Genomic DNA, 19,649 nt, shown 5'->3' on the forward strand with positions numbered 1-19,649 from the left:
GTAACTTATTTTTTTTATTTTTAATTCTTTCTTACTTCTCTTGTCATATTTGTGTATCTGTGCACTTATAACGCTACTGTGACGCTATAATTTCCTTTGGGATCAATGAAAATTATGCCCCCTTGTATTAGCCATTTTCGCCCTACTGTGATTCGTTCCTTCCCGTGCCCTGTGGTGCATCGGGTGGCACTTTGTCGGTTTCTTACGAGGCCGAGTTGCCAGCTCAACACTCAACCCAACATGGGTGGAAAGCATGCAAGTTGCTGGCCGGATTCGAACTTGGGACCATCTGCAAAGTCCAGTGCGGATGCCACTACACTGCCCCTACTGTAACTGCCTGCAGGAAAATGAATCTCAAGGTTGTATTTTGTGACATACATACTTTGATACTAACGCTTTGAACTTTGCATCCCATGGACCTGCGGGGTATTAGCCATTCCTGCTAGTCTTCAAGTTCAAATTTGTCAAGTTTACTGTCCTTTAACTACATACACACATACGGTCAAATGAGACATTTCTTTGAACCAGGGTGTAAAGCACGGTAGTACGTACCACACGATAACTTATGAAAGTATGATAAAATCTACAGATTAAATTAAAGATTGTAAGACATGAAACAAGTTAACCGGTGACACTTTGAGCGGGACGCAGCAGGGAGTTCAGAAGCCTGATGGCCTGAGGGAATGAACTGTGGCCCATCCTGGCCGTTCTTGTCTTCATGCACTCTGATGGTAGAAAGGCAAAGGGTTTCCTGGATGGATGGGTGGGACACCTCACGATGCTCCGAGCGCACCGTCATTGATGTAACCTGGGTGTTTCGGGTCTTTCAACATCAGACATCCTCGCCCAGGCGGCCCAGCCATGGTCGATCAAGCCGTGACCTGTTCTGCAGATCCCCATGGACTTCCTCTCTCCATCCAGGCCCATCGAGAGGCTTTCTCTGCTGCCTTGGCGATGTTGCTGATGGCTCTCTGTCCCCGACAGCCCACTTCAGCACCTTTCCCTGCCACTGACCAGTTCCTCGTACCTGGCAAGTTTCCTCCCTTGGGCCCCCGGTCGCTCCTTCCACAGCACGGTCAGCCCCAGCAGGATGGTGTCTTCTGCCGCCTCTGGTCTCAAGATGGTCTTGACAAAATGCTGGGGAGATTGTAGTTGTTTCTCCACGTCAATGCTGAGCGGATGCCGCACTCCCTGTGGGCGGCTTTAATGATAGTAAGGGCCCTGCGTAAATGTCCGATGGATGGTAGGGAGACCCCTACGATCCTCTCAGCCATTCTCACAGTCCGATGCTCAGCTGCTCCCATACCAGATGGAGATGCAACTTGTCGCGATGTAAGTTAAGATTGGGTGGGGAGTGGGGTGAACCCTCACGTGCCTCAATCTCCTCTGGAAGTGGAGGCGCTGCCATGCCTTCTTGTTCAGGGAGGTGATATTAAGGGGCCGGGTGAGATCACACATGCTGTGAACTTGTGGTTCAACATGTGGCCATGCGTAGCCACCTCGGACGCAATCCGGTCGGCGCCCGTGACCCACCTGCTTTGCTTTCCCTCCCCGCAGCTCCCGGAGAGAGGTCGGTCGCTTTCCCTGTCCGACCCGCTGATACGCACCAGGGGCGATCTGTTGCTCAGCATTATTGGCAGCAGTCTGAGGCAAACGCCGAGCAGCAGCCCCCGAGTGTCCCTGCAGGACCACAACCTCCAGCTGGCCGCCACGCCTGGTAAGTCGTCCACTGCGAACGGGGGAGCGTGTGGGAGGGAGGCCTCAGACCGAACTACGTTAAAGGGTCAGCACAGCATTGCGGGCCAAATGCTGCAGTGTTCTGGCTTCCCTTCGCTATTGTCCACATAAAACTCTATGAAGATTCCATAGAAACATAGAGCACAATGCTGTGCGGAACATGTACTTGCTTTAGAAATTACCTAGAGTTACCCATAGCCCTCTATTTTTCTGAGCTCCATGTACCTATCAGGAGTCCCTTAAGAGACCCTATTGAATCCGCCTCCACCACCGTCGCTGGCAGCCCATTCCACACACTCACCACTCTCTGCGTAAAATAACATACCCCTGACATCTCCTCTGTACCTGCTTCCAATCACCTTCAAACTGTGCCCTCTCATGTTAGCCACTTCAGCCCTGGGAAAAAGCCTCTGACTATCCATACGATCAATGCCTCTCATCATATTGTACACCTCTATCAGGTCACCTCTCATCCATCGCTCCAAGAAGAAAAGGCCGAGTTCACTCAACCTATTCTCATAAGGCATGCTCCCCAATCCAGGCAGCATCCTTGTGAATCTCCTTTGCACACTTTCTATCTCTTCCATATCCTTCTTGCAGTGGGGTGACCAGAAATGAGCACATTTCTGAGCACATGGGGTCTGACCAGGGTCCTATATAGCTGCAACATTACCTCTCGGCTCTTAAACTCAATCCCTCAGCTGATGAAAGCCAATGCACCGTACGCCTTCTTAACCATAGAGTCAAATTGCACAGCAGTTTTGAGTGTCCTATGGACTTGGACCCTGAGATCCCTCTGATCCTCCACACTACCAGGAGTCTTACCATTAATACTATATTCTGCCATCATATTTGAACGACCAGAATGAACCACTTCACATTTATCTGGGTTGAACCCCATCTGCCAATTCTCAGCCCAGTTTTGCATCCTATTGATGTCCCGTGTAACCTCTGACAGTCCTCCACACTATCCACAACACCCCCAACCTTTGAGTCAACTGCAAATTTGCTAACCCATCCCTCCACGTCGTCATCCAGGTCATTTATAAAAATCACGAAGCGAAGATCCCTGAAGCACACCACTGGTGACCGACTTCCATGCAGAATATGACCCGTCTACAATCACTCTATGCCTTCTGTGGGCAATAGACAATAGATAGTAGATGCAGGAGTAGGCCATTCGGCCCTTCTAGCCAGCTCTGCCATTCACTGTGATCATGGCTGATCATACACAATCAGTACCCCGTTCCTGCCCTCTCCCCATATCCCTTGACCCCGCTATCTATAAGAGCTCTATCTAACTCTCTCTTGAATGCATCCAGAGACTTGGTCTCCACTGCCTTCTGAGGCAGAGTATTCCACAGATCCACCACTCTCTGGATGAAAAAGTTTTTCAGCATCTCTGTTCTAAATAGCCTACCCCTTATTCTTAAACTGTGGCCTCTAGTTCTGGACTCACCCATCAGCGGGAACATGCTTCCTGCCTCCAGTGTGTCCAATCCCTTAATAATCTTATATGTTTTAATCAGACCCCCTCTCATCCTTCTAAATTCCAGTATATACAAGCCCAGTCAGTCCAATCTTTCAACATATGACAGTCCCGCCATTCCTACGCTGCACTCCCTCAACAGCAAGAATGTCCTTCCTCAAATTTGGAGACCAAAACTGCACACAATGCTCCAGGTGGGGTCTCACCAGGGCCCTGTACAGCTGCAAAAGGACCTCTTTACTCCTATACTCAATTCCTCTTGTTATAAAAGCCAGCATGCCATTAGCTTTCTTCACTGCCTGCTGTACCTGCATGCTTGCTTTCATTGACTGATGTACAAGAACACCTAGATCTCGTTGTACTTCCCCTTTTCCTAACTGGACTCCATTTAGATAGTAATCTGCTCTCCTGTTCTTGCCACCAAAGTGGATAACCTCACATTTATCCACATTAAACTGCATCTGCCATACATTTGCCCACTCACCCAACTTGTCCAAGTCACCCTGCATTCTCATAACATCCTCCTGACATTTCACACTGCCACCCAGCTTTGTGTCATCAGCAAATTTGCTATTGTTAATGTAGTGGTACCCCACTGGTCACAGCCTGCCGTTCCGAAAAGGACCCGTTAATCACTACTCTTTGTTTCCTGTCAGCCAGCCAGTTCTGGATCCACATAACAATGTCCCCATGGATCCCATGCCTCCATACTTTCTCAATAAGCCTTGCATGGGGTACCTTATCAAATGCCTTGCTGAAATCCATATACACTGCTCTACCTTCATCAAAATGTTTAGTCACATTCTCAAAAAATTCAAACAGGCTCGTAAGGCACGACATGCCTTTGACAAAGCCATGCTGACTATTCCTAATCATATAATACTTGTCCAAATGTTCACAAATTCTGTCTCTCAAGATCTTCTCTATCAGTTTACCAACCACTAAAGGTAAGATTCTCTGGTCCATAATTTCCGGGGCTATCTCCACTCCATTTCTTAAATAAGGGAACAACATCAGCAACTCTCCACACCGTCCCATCACACACTCCCAGGGTCAGACACAGATTGAATCTCCCTCCACACCGTCCCATCACACACTCTGGGGGTCAGACACAGAGTGAAGCTCCCTTCAGACCGTCCCATCACACACTCCCGGGGTCAGACACCCTCCACACCGTCCCATCACACACTCCCAGGGTCAGACACAGAGTTAAGCTCCCTCCAGACCGTCCCATCACACACTCCCAGGGTCAGACACAGAGTGAAGCTCCCTCCAGACTGTCCCTTCACACACTCCCAGGGTCAGACAGAGAGTGAAGCTCCCTCCACACCTTCCCATCATGCACTCCCGGGGTCATACACAGAGTGAAGCTCCCTCCACACCGTCCCATCACACACTCCCGGGGTCAGACACAGAGTGAAGCTCCCTCCACACCTTCCCATCACACACTCCTGGGGTCAGACACAGAGTGAAGCTCCTTGTTCTCTGTCCTTGGGCAGGGTCACTACAGGTTGGACACAGAGGGAACCTTTCTGTGTGTTTTGATTTAGCACATTAAATGCACCTCTCTAACCCTTTTTGATGTGAAATTAGTTCAGAGCAACTGTCTTGAAAACATCTCACTGTGAAGTATATTGAAACTGTGAAAAGTTGTTAAAATGCAAGCAATGGAACTGGCAGTGGTTATCTGAGTCACCTGACGACGTTTTGGGCCGAAACCCTTCATCAGGAGTGAAGTAACATGGGATGGTCAAGGGGGTATGAGAAGTTGGGGGAGGGATGAAGTGGAGAGCTGGGAAGTGATAGGCTGAAGGGAAATGGGCTGGGGGAAGGTGGAGAATTATGGGAAATAAAAGAGAAAGCAAGGTAGGGCTGGGGGGAGATTATAGTGAGCGGTGAAAAAGAGAGAGGAAGAGAACCAGACTAAAATTATAGGGATAGGGTAAGTGGGGGGGGCAGGGGTATCAATGGAGGTCTGTGAGTTGAATGTTCATGCCGGCAGGTAGGAGGCTACCTAGGTGGGAGATAAGGTATTGCTCCATCGACCTGCGTGTGGCCTCTTCTTGACGGTAGAGGAGGCCATGGACAGATGTGTTGGAGTGGGAGTGGCCACGGGGAGATCCCACCGCTGCTGGAGGACTGAGCACCGGTGTTCGGTGAAACAGTCTCCCAGTCTGTGGTGGGTCTCCCCTATGTATAAATGGCTTTTCCAGGGCCGAAATGGCTAGCATGAGAGGATACAGGTTTAAGGTGCTGGGGTGTAGGTACAGAGGAGATGTCGGGTAAGTTTTTTACTCAGAAAGTGGTGAGTGCATGGAATGGGCTGCTGGCAACGGTAGTGGAGGCGGATACAATAAGAGGCTTTTAGATAGGTACATGGAGCTTAGTAAAATAGAGGGCTATAGGTTAGCCTAGTAATTTCTAAGGTAGAGACGAGTACAGCACAACTTTATGGGCCGAAGGGCCTGTATTGTGCTGTAGGGTTTCTATGTTTCTAAATATTGAGAACATGAGATGAAGAGTGCTTGAAAGTGAGGCCAGTTCAGTGATGGGGCGAGTGGTGTCATCCTGTCAGGTTGAGGGGTGGTAACTGTTCCCGAACCTGGTGGTGTGGGTCCCGAGGCTCCTGCACCTTCTTCCTGATGGCAGCAGCGAGAAGAGAGCACGGTGTGGATGGATGCTGCGTTCCTGTGAGAGAGCGCTGCGCAGATGTGCTCAGTGCTTTTGCTTGTGCTTGGAAGACTCAACGGGTTGGTCTGTGGAGAAAGAAGTGTTTTACTGTTCCAGGCTGAAGTCCACAAGGCCATAGGATGTGGGAACAGAGTTAGGCCATTCAACCCATCGAGTCCGCTCCGCCATGCAGACCAAATATATGCTGATTAATTTTCCCTGTCAAACCTTTCCTGCTGCCTTCTTCCTGTAAACCTTAATCCCCTTACCAATCAGGAGGCTATCAACCTCCACTTCAAATATACCCAATGACTCGGCCTCCACAGCCATCTAAGGCATTGAATTCCACAGATTCACCACCCCCTGGTTAAAGAAATCCCTCCTCATCTCAGTTTTAAAGGAACTTCTTTGTATTCTGAAGCTGTCCCCACTTGTCCTAGACTTCCCCCCCCCCCCACTATTGGAAACATTCTCTCCCCGTCATGTTGGGTGGCACGACAGTGTAGCAGTGAGCATATTGCTTTACAGGCATGAGATGGTGTTTAATTCCCATTTGTAAGGAGGTTGTATGTTCTCCCCGTAACTAGAGGTTTCCTCCAGGTTCTCTGGTTCCTCCCACATTCCAAAAACATACAGTTTAGATCAGCAGATGCCAGGGATTGAACCCAGGAAAGCATGCACTCTTTCACTGAGCTACATCCACACTCACCTTCATCGGAGCTGGGGAAGAGGGACACAGAGTTGTGTTGAGTTGCAGAGAGAGTGGATCCCTGATTAGCTGTAGCCCAGGTCACTGAAGTGGACCCAGGTTTACAGACTCACTGGCTGCAGAGCCATAGAGGATGTGAAGTGCCAGTCGGAGCTGTCATTGAAACCAGAAACCATAGGGAAATTTCTGGAAACACGCAGCAGATCAGCCAGAGTTATGCACACGCAGTGCTGGAGCGTCTCAGAAGGCCAGGCAGCATCTATACAGAAAAGTGTACACAGTCGACGTTTTGGGCCGAGACCCTTCATCATGGCCTGGAAGGAGTCTGACTCCCCCGCTTTTTGTGTGTGTTGCTCGGATTTCCAGCATCGGCGGGTTTTCTTGTGTCAGCCTAAGGGTTATGCAGCCCAAAAGCTGACTGGGGAACCTGCCCAAGCTAGTCTAACATAACACACACAAAACGCTGGAGGAACTCAGTAGGCCAGGCATCATCTATGGAAATGAACAAACAGTCGATGTTTCGGGCCAAGGCCCTTCTTCAGATCTAGGCGTTTGGCCCGTTCCCCAATAAACTTCTCCTATCTTTGTCCCGATGCACTTTAAACATAATTGTAACTGCCTCTACCACTTCCTCCGGCAGCTCGTTCCATAGACCCACCTTCCTCCGATGTTACAGATCGGTAACTGGTTATTTTAAACAGAAACAGCAGGTTCACTGAAGTACCTATACACAGTCGGCCCTCGTTATCCGCGAATTCAACCAACCGCGAATCGCGAAAACCCGGAAGTGCTCTTCCAGCATGTTGTTCGAGCATGTACAGACTTTTTTTCTCGTCGTTATTCCCTAAGCAATGCAGTATAACAACCATTTTACATAGCATTTACATTGCATTAGGGATTATAAGTAATTTTGAGATAATTTAAAGTATACGGGAGGATGTGTGTGGATTATCGTGGATCGGGATAAAAAAAAATAGGAAGTTCTCTTACTAAGTAAGACCGAACAGGTACATCTGGTATTATTTATCGTCAGTTAGTCAAACGTTTGCATTCGTATATAATATATATTTTACCTTTTGATGCATATAAAACACTTAAGAATGTATGTTTCAGTGCCAGGCTTGGGAATGGAAGTTTCCGAGTTCGATCCAATGACAGATCGCTATCAGGTCCGCTCTCCACCGTGCTGGGTTGATGTGGAGGATCAAAAACCCAAAACCCCAAAACCCAATAATTAAACCACTGCATTACTTAGTAATAATTGTAGCTTTTATCGGGGCAGGGCCTTTCTCACTTTATCCTTTAAATTTTTCCGATCGATGACCAATGGCGTTTCACCTCTTTCCGATCGCTTTATTATTTCCACTTTATTTTCAATTGTGATAGTGATTAATTTCGTGAACAGAAACACTGCGGATTCAGAGCTCTGCTGCTGGGTCCTAATGTCCACCGCACTGAGACAGGTTAAATAAGGTCTGGGGTTCCACTGGGTCCCAAGGTCCACCGCACTGAGACAGGTTAAATAAGGTCTGGGGTTCCACTGGGTCCCAAGGTCCACCGCACTGAGACAGGTTAAATAAGGTCTAGGGTTCCACTGGGTCCCAAGGTCCACCGCACTGAGTCAGGTTAAATAAGGTCTGGGGTTCCGCTGGGTATAAGGTCCACTGTATTAAGACAAGTTGAATAAGGGACTTGAGCATCCACGAATTTTGGTATCCATGAGGGGTCCCAGAACCAATCCCCCACAAATCAGGAGGGCCGACTGCATATATATGGGGCCTAAGAATTTTGCAAAGGACTATAGTGATTTTTATGTTTTGCATTGTATTGCCACAAAACAACAAATTTCATGACGTGTGATGATAAACCTGATTCTGATCTGGGTCTCTATTGTGGGCTGAGAGTGGGAAGGGGGCAGGGAGAGGGGAATCGCGGTTGGGGAAAAAGGGAAGGAAATGGGAAGCACCCCAAGACATTCTGTAATGATCAATAAACCAATTCTTCAGAATCAACTGACCTTGCCTGGTGTCTTGGGGCTGGGTGTGTCTGGACCCCTGCCACCCCCAGCCCCTGTCGCTCCTCATCAGCCAGCCATCCCACACCCCTCACGCGGTAGTCCACCTTCCGCCATTCCCAACATTTTTTGCCCCTTCCAGATTTACAACCTCGCTCTCCTCTCCACATTGACCAATACAAAACTGTGCAAAAGTCTCACGCACCCTAGCTACGTATATGTGCACAGACTTTTGCACAGTACGATATGTCATGGAATTTATCTTTGAGGCAGCAGTACAGTGTAATACAGAAAATTGCTAAAGTACTGTGTAAAAGTCTTAGGCACTATACAGTTGGCCCTCCTTATCCGCGGGGGATTGATTCCAGGACCCCCCCCCCCCCCCCAGCGGGTACAAAAAATCCCGGATGCTCAAGTCCCTTATTTAACCTGTCTCAGTGCGGTGGACCTTAGGACCCAGCGGAACCCCAGCCCTTATTTAACCTGTCTCAGTGCGGTGGACATTGGGACCCGGCGGAACCCAAGCCCTTATTTAACCTGCCTCAGTGCGGTGGACATTAGGACCCAGCGGAACCCCAGCCCGTATTTAACCTGTCTCAGTGCGGTGGACCCTAGGACCCAGCGGAACCCCTAGCTCTTGTTTAACCTGTCTCAGTGCGGTGGACCTTAGACCCAGTGGAACCCCAGCCCTTATTTCACCTGTCTCAGTGCGGTGGACCTTAGGACCCGGCGGAACCCCAGCCCTTGTTTAACCTGTCTCAGTGCGGTGGACGTAAGGACCCGGCGGAACCCCAGCCCTTGTTTAACCGGCGGAACCCCAGCCCGTATTTAACCTGTCTCAGTGCGGTGGACCCTAGGACCCAGCGGAACCCCAGCCCTTGTTTAACCTGTCTCAGTGCGGTGGACGTAAGGACCCGGCGGAACCCCAGCCCTTGTTTAACCTGTCTCAGTGCGGTGGACGTAAGGACCCGGCGGAATCCCAGCCCTTGTTTAACCTGTCTCAGTGCGGTGGATGTAAGGACCAGGCGGAACCCCAGCCCTTGTTTAACCGGCGGAACCCCAGCCCTTGTTTCACCTGTCTCAGTGCGGTAGACCTTAGGACCCGGCGGAACCCCAGCCCTTGTTTCACCTGTCTCAGTGCGGTGGACCTTAGGACCCGGCGGAACCCCAGCCCTTATTTATCCTGTCTCAGTGCGGTGGACCCTAGGACCCAGCGGAACCGCAGCCCTTATTTAACCTGTCTCAGTGCGGTGGACACTAGGACCCAGCGGAACCCCAGCCCTTATTTAACCTGTCTCAATGCGGTGGACCTTAGGACTCAGCGGAACCCCAGCCCTTGTTTAACCAGTCTCAATGCAGTGGACCTCAGAACTCAGCGGAACCCCAGCCCTTATTTAACCTGTCTCAGTGCGGTGGACATTAGGACCCAGCGGAACCCCAACCCTTGTTTAACCTGTCTCAGTGCGGTGGACGTAAGGACCTGGCGGAACCCCAGCCCTTCTTTAACCTGTCTCAGTGCTATAGACCCTAGGACCCAGCGGAACCCCAGCCCTTGTTTAACCTGTCTCAGTCCGGTGGATGTAAGGACCCGGCGGAACCCCAGCCCTTGTTTAACCGGCGGAACCCCAGCCCTTATTTAACCTGCCTCAGTGCGGTGGACATTAGGACCCAGCGGAACCCCAGCCCGTATTTAACCTGTCTCAGTGCGGTGGACCCTAGGACCCAGCGGAACCCCTAGCTCTTGTTTAACCTGTCTCAGTGCGGTGGACCCTAGGACCCAGCGGAACCCCTAGCCCTTATTTAACCTGTCACAGTGCGGTGGACCCTAGGACCCAGCGGAACCCCTAGCCCTTATTTAACCTGTCTCAGTGCGGTGGACCCTAGGACCCAGCGGAACTCCAGCCTTTATTTAACCTGTCTCAGTGCGGTGGACGTAAGGACCAGCGGAACCCCAGCCCTTGTTTAACCTGTCTCAATGCGGTGGACCCTAGGACCCAGCGGAACTCCAGCCTTTATTTAACCTGTCTCAGTGCGGTGGACGTCAGGACTCAGCGGAACCCCAGACCTTGTTTAACCTGTCTCAGTGCAGTGGACCTTAGGACTCAGCGGAACCCCGGACCTTATTTAACCTGTCTCAATGCAGTGGACCTTAGGACTCAGCGGAACCCCAGCCCTTATTTAACCTGTCTCAGTGCGGTGGACATTAGGACCCAGCGGAACCCCAACCCTTGTTTAACCTGTCTCAGTGCGGTGGATGTAAGGACCCGGCGGAACCCCAGCCCTTGTTTAACCTGTCTCAGTGCGGTGGACGTAAGGACCCGGCGAAACCCCAGCCCTTATTTAACCTGTCTCAGTGCGGTGGACATTAGGACCCGGCGGAACCCCAGCCCTTGTTTAACCTGTCTCAGTGCGGTGGATGTAAGGACACGGCGGAACCCCAGCCCTTGTTTAACCTGTCACAGTGCGGTGGACCCTAGGACCCGGCGGAACCCCAGCCCTTATTTAACCTGCCTCAGTGCGGTGGACTTTAAGACCCAGCGGAACCCCAGCCCGTATTTAACCTGTCTCAGTGCGGTGGACCTAGGACCCAGCGGAACCCCTAGCCCTTGTTTAACCTGTCTCAGTGCGGTGGACGTAAGGACCTGGCGGAACCCCAGCCCTTGTTTAACCTGACTCAATGCGGTGGACGTAAGGACCCAGCGGAACCCCAGCCTTTATTTAACCTGTCTCAGTGCGGTGGACATTAGGACCCAGCGGAACCCCAGCCCTTGTTTAACCTGTCTCAGTGCGGTGGACGTAAGGACTCGGCGGACCCCCAGCCCTTATTTAACCTGTCTCAGTGCGGTGGACGTAAGGACCTGGCGGAACCCCAGCCCTTCTTTAACCTGTCTCAGTGCTATAGACCCTAGGACCCTGCGGAACCCAAGCCCTTATTTAACCTGCCTCAGTGCGGTGGACATTAGGACCCAGCGGAACCCCAGCCCGTATTTAACCTGTCTCAGTGCGGTGGACCCTAGGACCCAGCGGAACCCCTAGCTCTTGTTTAACCTGTCTCAGTGCGGTGGACGTAAGGACCCGGCGGAACCCCAGCCCTTGTTTAACCGGCGGAACCCCAGCCCTTGTTTCACCTGTCTCAATGCGGTGGACCTTAGGACCCGGCGGAACCCCAGCCCTTGTTTAACCGGCGGAACCCCAGCCCGTATTTAACCTGTCTCAGTGCGGTGGACCCTAGGACCCAGCGGAACCCCAGCCCTTGTTTAACCTGTCTCAGTGCGGTGGACGTAAGGACCCGGCGGAACCCCAGCCCTTGTTTAACCTGTCTCAGTGCGGTGGACGTAAGGACCCGGCGGAATCCCAGCCCTTGTTTAACCTGTCTCAGTGCGTTGGATGTAAGGACCAGGCGGAACCCCAGCCCTTGTTTAACCGGCGGAACCCCAGCCCTTGTTTCACCTGTCTCAGTGCGGTGGACCCTAGGACCCAGCGGAATCGCAGCCCTTATTTAACCTGTCTCAGTGCGGTGGACACTAGGACCCAGCGGAACCCCAGCCCTTATTTAACCTGTCTCAATGCGGTGGACCTTAGGACTCAGCGGAACCCCAGCCCTTGTTTAACCAGTCTCAATGCAGTGGACCTCAGAACTCAGCGGAACCCCAGCCCTTATTTAACCTGTCTCAGTGCGGTGGACACTAGGACCCAGCGGAACCCCAGCCCTTATTTAACCTGTCTCAGTGCGGTGGACATTAGGACCCAGCGGAACCACAACCCTTGTTTAACCTGTCTCAGTGCGGTGGAACTAAGGACCTGGCGGAACCCCAGCCCTTCTTTAACCTGTCTCAGTGCTATAGACCCTAGGACCCAGCGGAACCCCAGCCCTTGTTTAACCTGTCTCAGTTCGGTGGATGTAAGGACCCGGCGGAACCCCAGCCCTTGTTTAACCGGCGGAACCCCAGCCCTTATTTAACCTGCCTCAGTGCGGTGGACATTAGGACCCAGCGGAACCCCAGCCCTTGTTTAACCTGTCTCAGTGCAGTGGACCTTAGGACTCAGCGGAACCCCGGACCTTATTTAACCTGTCTCAATGCAGTGGACCTTAGGACTCAGCGGAACCCCAGCCCTTATTTAACCTGTCTCAGTGCGGTGGACATTAGGACCCAGCGGAACCCCAACCCTTGTTTAACCTGTCTCAGTGCGGTGGATGTAAGGACCCGGCGGAACCCCAGCCCTTGTTTAACCTGTCTCAGTGCGGTGGACGTAAAGACTCGGCAGAACCCCAGCCCTTATTTAATCTGTCTTAGTGCGGTGGACATTAGGACCCGGCGGAACCCCAGCCCTTGTTTAACCTGTCTCAGTGCGGTGGATGTAAGGACACGGCGGAACCCCAGCCCTTGTTTAACCTGTCACAGTGCGGTGGACCCTAGGACCCGGCGGAACCCCAGCCCTTATTTAACCTGCCTCAGTGCGGTGGACTTTAAGACCCAGCGGAACCCCAGCCCGTATTTAACCTGTCTCAGTGCGGTGGACCTAGGACCCAGCGGAACCCCTAGCCCTTGTTTAACCTGTCTCAGTGCGGTGGACGTAAGGACCTGGCGGAACCCCAGCCCTTGTTTAACCTGACTCAATGCGGTGGACGTAAGGACCCAGCGGAACCCCAGCCTTTATTTAACCTGTCTCAGTGCGGTGGACGTAAGGACCCAGCGGAACCCCAGCCCTTATTTAACGTGTCTCAGTGCGGTGGACATTAGGACCCAGCGGAACCCCAGCCCTTGTTTAACCTGTCTCAGTGCGGTGGACGTAAGGACTCGGCGGACCCCCAGCCCTTATTTAACCTGTCTCAGTGCGGTGGACGTAAGGACCCGGCGGAACCCCAACCCTTATTTAACCTGTCTCAGTGCGGTGGACCTTAGGAACCAGCGGAACCCCAACCCTTATTTAACCTGTCTCAGTGCGGTGGACCCTAGGACCCGGCGGAACCCCAGCCCTTATTTAACCTGTCTCAGTGCGGTGGACATTAGGACCCGGCGGAACCCCAGCCCTTGTTTAACCTGTCTCAGTGCGGTGGACGTAAGGTCCCGGCGGAACCCCAGCCCTAGTTTAACCTGTCTCAGTGCGGTGGACGTAAGGTCCCGGCGGAACCCCAGCCCTTGTTTAACCTGTCTCAGTGCGGTGGACGTAAGGACCCGGCGGAACCCCAGCCCTTGTTTAACCTGTCTCAGTGCGGTGGACGTAAGGACCCGGCGGAACCCCAGCCCTTGTTTAACCTGTCTCAGTGCGGTGGACGTAAGGTCCCGGCGGAACCCCAGCCCTAGTTTAACCTGTCTCAGTGCGGTGGACGTAAGGTCCCGGCGGAACCCCAGCCCTTGTTTAACCTGTCTCAGTGCGGTGGACGTAAGGACCCGGCGGAACCCCAGACCTTGTTTAACCGGCGGAACCCCAGCCCTTGTTTCACCTGTCTCAGTGCGGTGGACCTTAGGACCCAGCGGAACCGCAGCCCCTATTTAACCTGTCTCAGTGCGGTGGACACTAGGACCCAGCGGAACCCCAGCCCTTATTTAACCTGTCTCAATGCGGTGGACCTTAGGACTCAGCGGAACCCCAGCCCTTGTTTAACCAGTCTCAATGCAGTGGACATTAGGACCCAGCGGAACCCCAGCCCTTATTTAACCTGTCTCAGTGCGGTGGACGTAAGGACCTGGCGGAACCCCAGCCCTTCTTTAACCTGTCTCAGTGCGGTGGACCCTAGGACCCGGCGGAACAATAGCCCTTGTTTAACCTGTCTCAGTCCGGTGGATGTAAGGACCCGGCGGAACCCCAGCCCTTGTTTAACCGGCGGAACCCCAGCCCTTATTTAACCTGCCTCAGTGCGGTGGACATTAGGACCCAACGGAACCCCAGCCCGTATTTAACCTGTCTCAGTGCGGTGGACCCTAGGACGCAGCGGAACCCCTAGCTCTTGTTTAACCTGTCTCAGTGCGGTGGACCCTAGGACCCAGCGGAACCCCTAGCCCTTATTTAACCTGTCACAGTGCGGTGGACCCTAGGACCCAGCGGAACCCCTAGCCCTTATTTAACCTGTCTCAGTGCGGTGGACCCTAGGACCCAGCGGAACTCCAGCCTTTATTTAACCTGTCTCAGTGCGGTGGACGTAAGGACCAGCGGAACCCCAGCCCTTGTTTAACCTGTCTCAATGCGGTGGACCCTAGGACCCAGCGGAACTCCAGCCTTTATTTAACCTGTCTCAGTGCGGTGGACGTCAGGACTCAGCGGAACCCCAGACCTTGTTTAACCTGTCTCAGTGCAGTGGACCTTAGGACTCAGCGGAACCCCGGACCTTATTTAACCTGTCTCAATGCAGTGGACCTTAGGACTCAGCGGAACCCCAGCCCTTATTTAACCTGTCTCAGTGCGGTGGACATTAGGACCCAGCGGAACCCCAACCCTTGTTTAACCTGTCTCAGTGCGGTGGATGTAAGGACCCGGCGGAACCCCAGCCCTTATTTAACGTGTCTCAGTGCGGTGGACATTAGGACCCAGCGGAACCCCAGCCCTTGTTTAACCTGTCTCAGTGCGGTGGACGTAAGGACTCGGCGGACCCCCAGCCCTTATTTAACCTGTCTCAGTGCGGTGGACGTAAGGACCTGGCGGAACCCCAGCCCTTCTTTAACCTGTCTCAGTGCTATAGACCCTAGGACCCTGCGGAACCCAAGCCCTTATTTAACCTGCCTCAGTGCGGTGGACATTAGGACCCAGCGGAACCCCAGCCCGTATTTAACCTGTCTCAGTGCGGTGGACCCTAGGACCCAGCGGAACCCCTAGCTCTTGTTTAACCTGTCTCAGTGCGGTGGACCTTAGACCCAGTGGAACCCCAGCCCTTATTTCACCTGTCTCAGTGCGGTGGACCTTAGGACCCGGCGGAACCCCAGCCCTTGTTTAACCGGCGGAACCCCAGCCCTTGTTTCACCTGTCTCAATGCGGTGGACCTTAGGACCCGGCGGAACCCCAGCCCTTGTTTAACCGGCGGAACCCCAGCCCGTATTTAACCTGTCTCAGTGCGGTGGACCCTAGGACCCAGCGGAACCCCAGCCCTTGTTTAACCTGTCTCATTGCGGTGGACATAAGGACCCGGCGGAACCCCAGCCCTTGTTTAACCTGTCTCAGTGCGGTGGACGTAAGGACCCGGCGGAATCCCAGCCCTTGTTTAACCTGTCTCAGTGCGGTGGATGTAAGGACCAGGCGGAACCCCAGCCCTTGTTTAACCTGTCTCAATGCGGTGGACCCTAGGACCCAGCGGAACTCCAGCCTTTATTTAACCTGTCTCAGTGCGGTGGACGTCAGGACTCAGCGGAACCCCAGACCTTGTTTAACCTGTCTCAGTGCAGTGGACCTTAGGACTCAGCGGAACCCCGGACCTTATTAAACCTGTCTCAGTGCGGTGGACATTAGGACCCAGCGGAACCCCAACCCTTGTTTAACCTGTCTCAGTGCGGTGGATGTAAGGACCCGGCGGAACCCCAGCCCTTGTTTAACCTGTCTCAGTGCGGTGGACGTAAGGACTCGGCAGAACCCCAGCCCTTATTTAATCTGTCTTAGTGCGGTGGACATTAGGACCCGGCGGAACCCCAGCCCTTGTTTAACCTGTCTCAGTGCGGTGGATGTAAGGACACGGCGGAACCCCAGCCCTTGTTTAACCTGTCACAGTGCGGTGGACCCTAGGACCCGGCGGAACCCCAGCCCTTATTTAACCTGCCTCAGTGCGGTGGACTTTAAGACCCAGCGGAACCCCAGCCCGTATTTAACCTGTCTCAGTGCGGTGGACCTAGGACCCAGCGGAACCCCTAGCCCTTGTTTAACCTGTCTCAGTGCGGTGGACGTAAGGACCTGGCGGAACCCCAGCCCTTGTTTAACCTGACTCAATGCGGTGGACGTAAGGACCCAGCGGAACCCCAGCCTTTATTTAACCTGTCTCAGTGCGGTGGACGTAAGGACCCAGCGGAACCCCAGCCCTTATTTAACGTGTCTCAGTGCGGTGGACATTAGGACCCAGCGGAACCCCAGCCCTTGTTTAACCTGTCTCAGTGCGGTGGACGTAAGGACTCGGCGGACCCCCAGCCCTTATTTAACCTGTCTCAGTGCGGTGGACGTAAGGACCCGGCGGAACCCCAACCCTTATTTAACCTGTCTCAGTGCGGTGGACCTTAGGAACCAGCGGAACCCCAACCCTTATTTAACCTGTCTCAGTGCGGTGGACCCTAGGACCCGGCGGAACCCCAGCCCTTATTTAACCTGTCTCAGTGCGGTGGACATTAGGACCCGGCGGAACCCCAGCCCTTGTTTAACCTGTCTCAGTGCGGTGGACGTAAGGTCCCGGCGGAACCCCAGCCCTAGTTTAACCTGTCTCAGTGCGGTGGACGTAAGGTCCCGGCGGAACCCCAGCCCTTGTTTAACCTGTCTCAGTGCGGTGGACGTAAGGACCCGGCGGAACCCCAGACCTTGTTTAACCGGCGGAACCCCAGCCCTTGTTTCACCTGTCTCAGTGCGGTGGACCTTAGGACCCGGCGGAACCCCAGCCCTTATGTATACTGTCTCAGTGCGGTGGACCCTAGGACCCAGCGGAACCGCAGCCCCTATTTAACCTGTCTCAGTGCGGTGCACACTAGGACCCAGCGGAACCCCAGCCCTTATTTAACCTGTCTCAATGCGGTGGACATTAGGACCCAGCGGAACCCCAACCCTTGTTTAACCTGTCTCAGTGCGGTGGACGTAAGGACCTGGCGGAACCCCAGCCCTTCTTTAACCTGTCTCAGTGCGGTGGACCCTAGGACCCGGCGGAACAACAGCCCTTGTTTAACCTGTCTCAGTCCGGTGGATGTAAGGACCCGGCGGAACCCCAGCCCTTGTTTAACCGGCGGAACCCCAGCCCTTATTTAACCTGTCTCAGTGCGGTGGACCCTAGGACCCAGCGGAACCCCTAGCTCTTGTTTAACCTGCCTCAGTGCGGTGGACATTAGGACCCAACGGAACCCCAGCCCGTATTTAACCTGTCTCAGTGCGGTGGACCCTAGGACCCAGCGGAACCCCTAGCTCTTGTTTAACCTGTCTCAGTGCGGTGGACCCTAGGACCCAGCGGAACCCCTAGCCCTTATTTAACCTGTCACAGTGCGGTGGACCCTAGGACCCAGCGGAACCCCTAGCCCTTATTTAACCTGTCTCAGTGCGGTGGACCCTAGGACCCAGCGGAACTCCAGCCTTTATTTAACCTGTCTCAGTGCGGTGGACGTAAGGACCAGCGGAACCCCAGCCCTTTGTTTAACCAGTCTCAATGCAGTGGACATTAGGACCCAGCGGAACTCCAGCCTTTATTTAACCTGTCTCAGTGCGGTGGACGTCAGGACTCAGCGGAACCCCAGACCTTGTTTAACCTGTCTCAGTGCAGTGGACCTTAGGACTCAGCGGAACCCCGGACCTTATTTAACCTGTCTCAATGCAGTGGACCTTAGGACTCAGCGGAACCCCAGCCCTTATTTAACCTGTCTCAGTGCGGTGGACATTAGGACCCAGCGGAACCCCAACCCTTGTTTAACCTGTCTCAGTGCGGTGGATGTAAGGACCCGGCGGAACCCCAGCCCTTGTTTAACCTGTCTCAGTGCGGTGGACGTAAGGACCCGGCGGAACCCCAGCCCTTATTTAACCTGTCTCAGTGCGGTGGACATTAGGACCCGGCGGAACCCCAGCCCTTGTTTAACCTGTCTCAGTGCGGTGGATGTAAGGACACGGCGGAACCCCAGCCCTTGTTTAACCTGTCACAGTGCGGTGGACCCTAGGACCCGGCGGAACCCCAGCCCTTATTAACCTGCCTCAGTGCGGTGGACTTTAAGACCCAGCGGAACCCCAGCCCGTATTTAACCTGTCTCAGTGCGGTGGACCTAGGACCCAGCGGAACCCCTAGCCCTTGTTTAACCTGTCTCAGTGCGGTGGATATTAGGACCCAGCGGAACCCCAGCCCTTGTTTAACCTGTCTCAGTGCGGTGGATGTAAGGACCCGGCGGAACCCCAGCCCTTGTTTAACCTGACTCAATGCGGTGGACGTAAGGACCCAGCGGAACCCCAGCCTTTATTTAACCTGTCTCAGTGCGGTGGACGTAAGGACCCAGCGGAACCCCAGCCCTTATTTAACGTGTCTCAGTGCGGTGGACATTAGGACCCAGCGGAACCCCAGCCCTTGTTTAACCTGTCTCAGTGCGGTGGACGTAAGGACTCGGCGGACCCCCAGCCCTTATTTAACCTGTCTCAGTGCGGTGGACGTAAGGACCTGGCGGAACCCTAGCCCTTCTTTAACCTGTCTCAGTGCTATAGACCCTAGGACCCTGCGGAACCCAAGCCCTTATTTAACCTGCCTCAGTGCGGTGGACATTAGGACCCAGCGGAACCCCAGCCCGTATTTAACCTGTCTCAGTGCGGTGGACCCTAGGACCCAGCGGAACCCCTAGCTCTTGTTTAACCTGTCTCAGTGCGGTGGACCTTAGACCCAGTGGAACCCCAGCCCTTATTTCACCTGTCTCAGTGCGGTGGACCTTAGGACCCGGCGGAACCCCAGCCCTTGTTTAACCTGTCTCAGTGCGGTGGACGTAAGGACCCGGCGGAACCCCAGCCCTTGTTTAACCGGCGGAACCCCAGCCCTTGTTTCACCTGTCTCAATGCGGTGGACCTTAGGACCCGGCGGAACCCCAGCCCTTGTTTAACCGGCGGAACCCCAGCCCGTATTTAACCTGTCTCAGTGCGGTGGACCCTAGGACCCAGCGGAACCCCAGCCCTTGTTTAACCTGTCTCAGTGCGGTGGACGTAAGGACCCGGCGGAACCCCAGCCCTTGTTTAACCTGTCTCAGTGCGGTGGACGTAAGGACCCGGCGGAATCCCAGCCCTTGTTTAACCTGTCTCAGTGCGGTGGATGTAAGGACCAGGCGGAACCCCAGCCCTTGTTTAACCTGTCTCAATGCGGTGGACCCTAGGACCCAGCGGAACTCCAGCCTTTATTT

The 19,649-nt window shown here is 53.6% G+C and overlaps 1 protein-coding gene across 11 annotated transcripts in view; it reads left to right on the plus strand.

Moving 5' to 3' along the window:
* bscl2 (BSCL2 lipid droplet biogenesis associated, seipin) overlaps positions 1-19,649 on the plus strand; it is a 116,930-nt gene that overhangs the window by 43,438 nt on the left and 53,843 nt on the right. For all 11 annotated transcript variants that reach the window (XM_059955165.1, XM_059955166.1, XM_059955168.1 and 8 more), the window contains one exon: positions 1,558-1,717. In XM_059955165.1, coding sequence (XP_059811148.1) covers positions 1,558-1,717 — 160 coding nt within the window. The remainder of the gene's footprint in view (positions 1-1,557; positions 1,718-19,649) is intronic.

The sequence above is a fragment of the Hypanus sabinus genome, chromosome 31, assembly GCF_030144855.1.
Source record: "Hypanus sabinus isolate sHypSab1 chromosome 31, sHypSab1.hap1, whole genome shotgun sequence".
In the NCBI taxonomy this organism is placed as follows: Eukaryota; Metazoa; Chordata; class Chondrichthyes; order Myliobatiformes; family Dasyatidae; genus Hypanus; species Hypanus sabinus.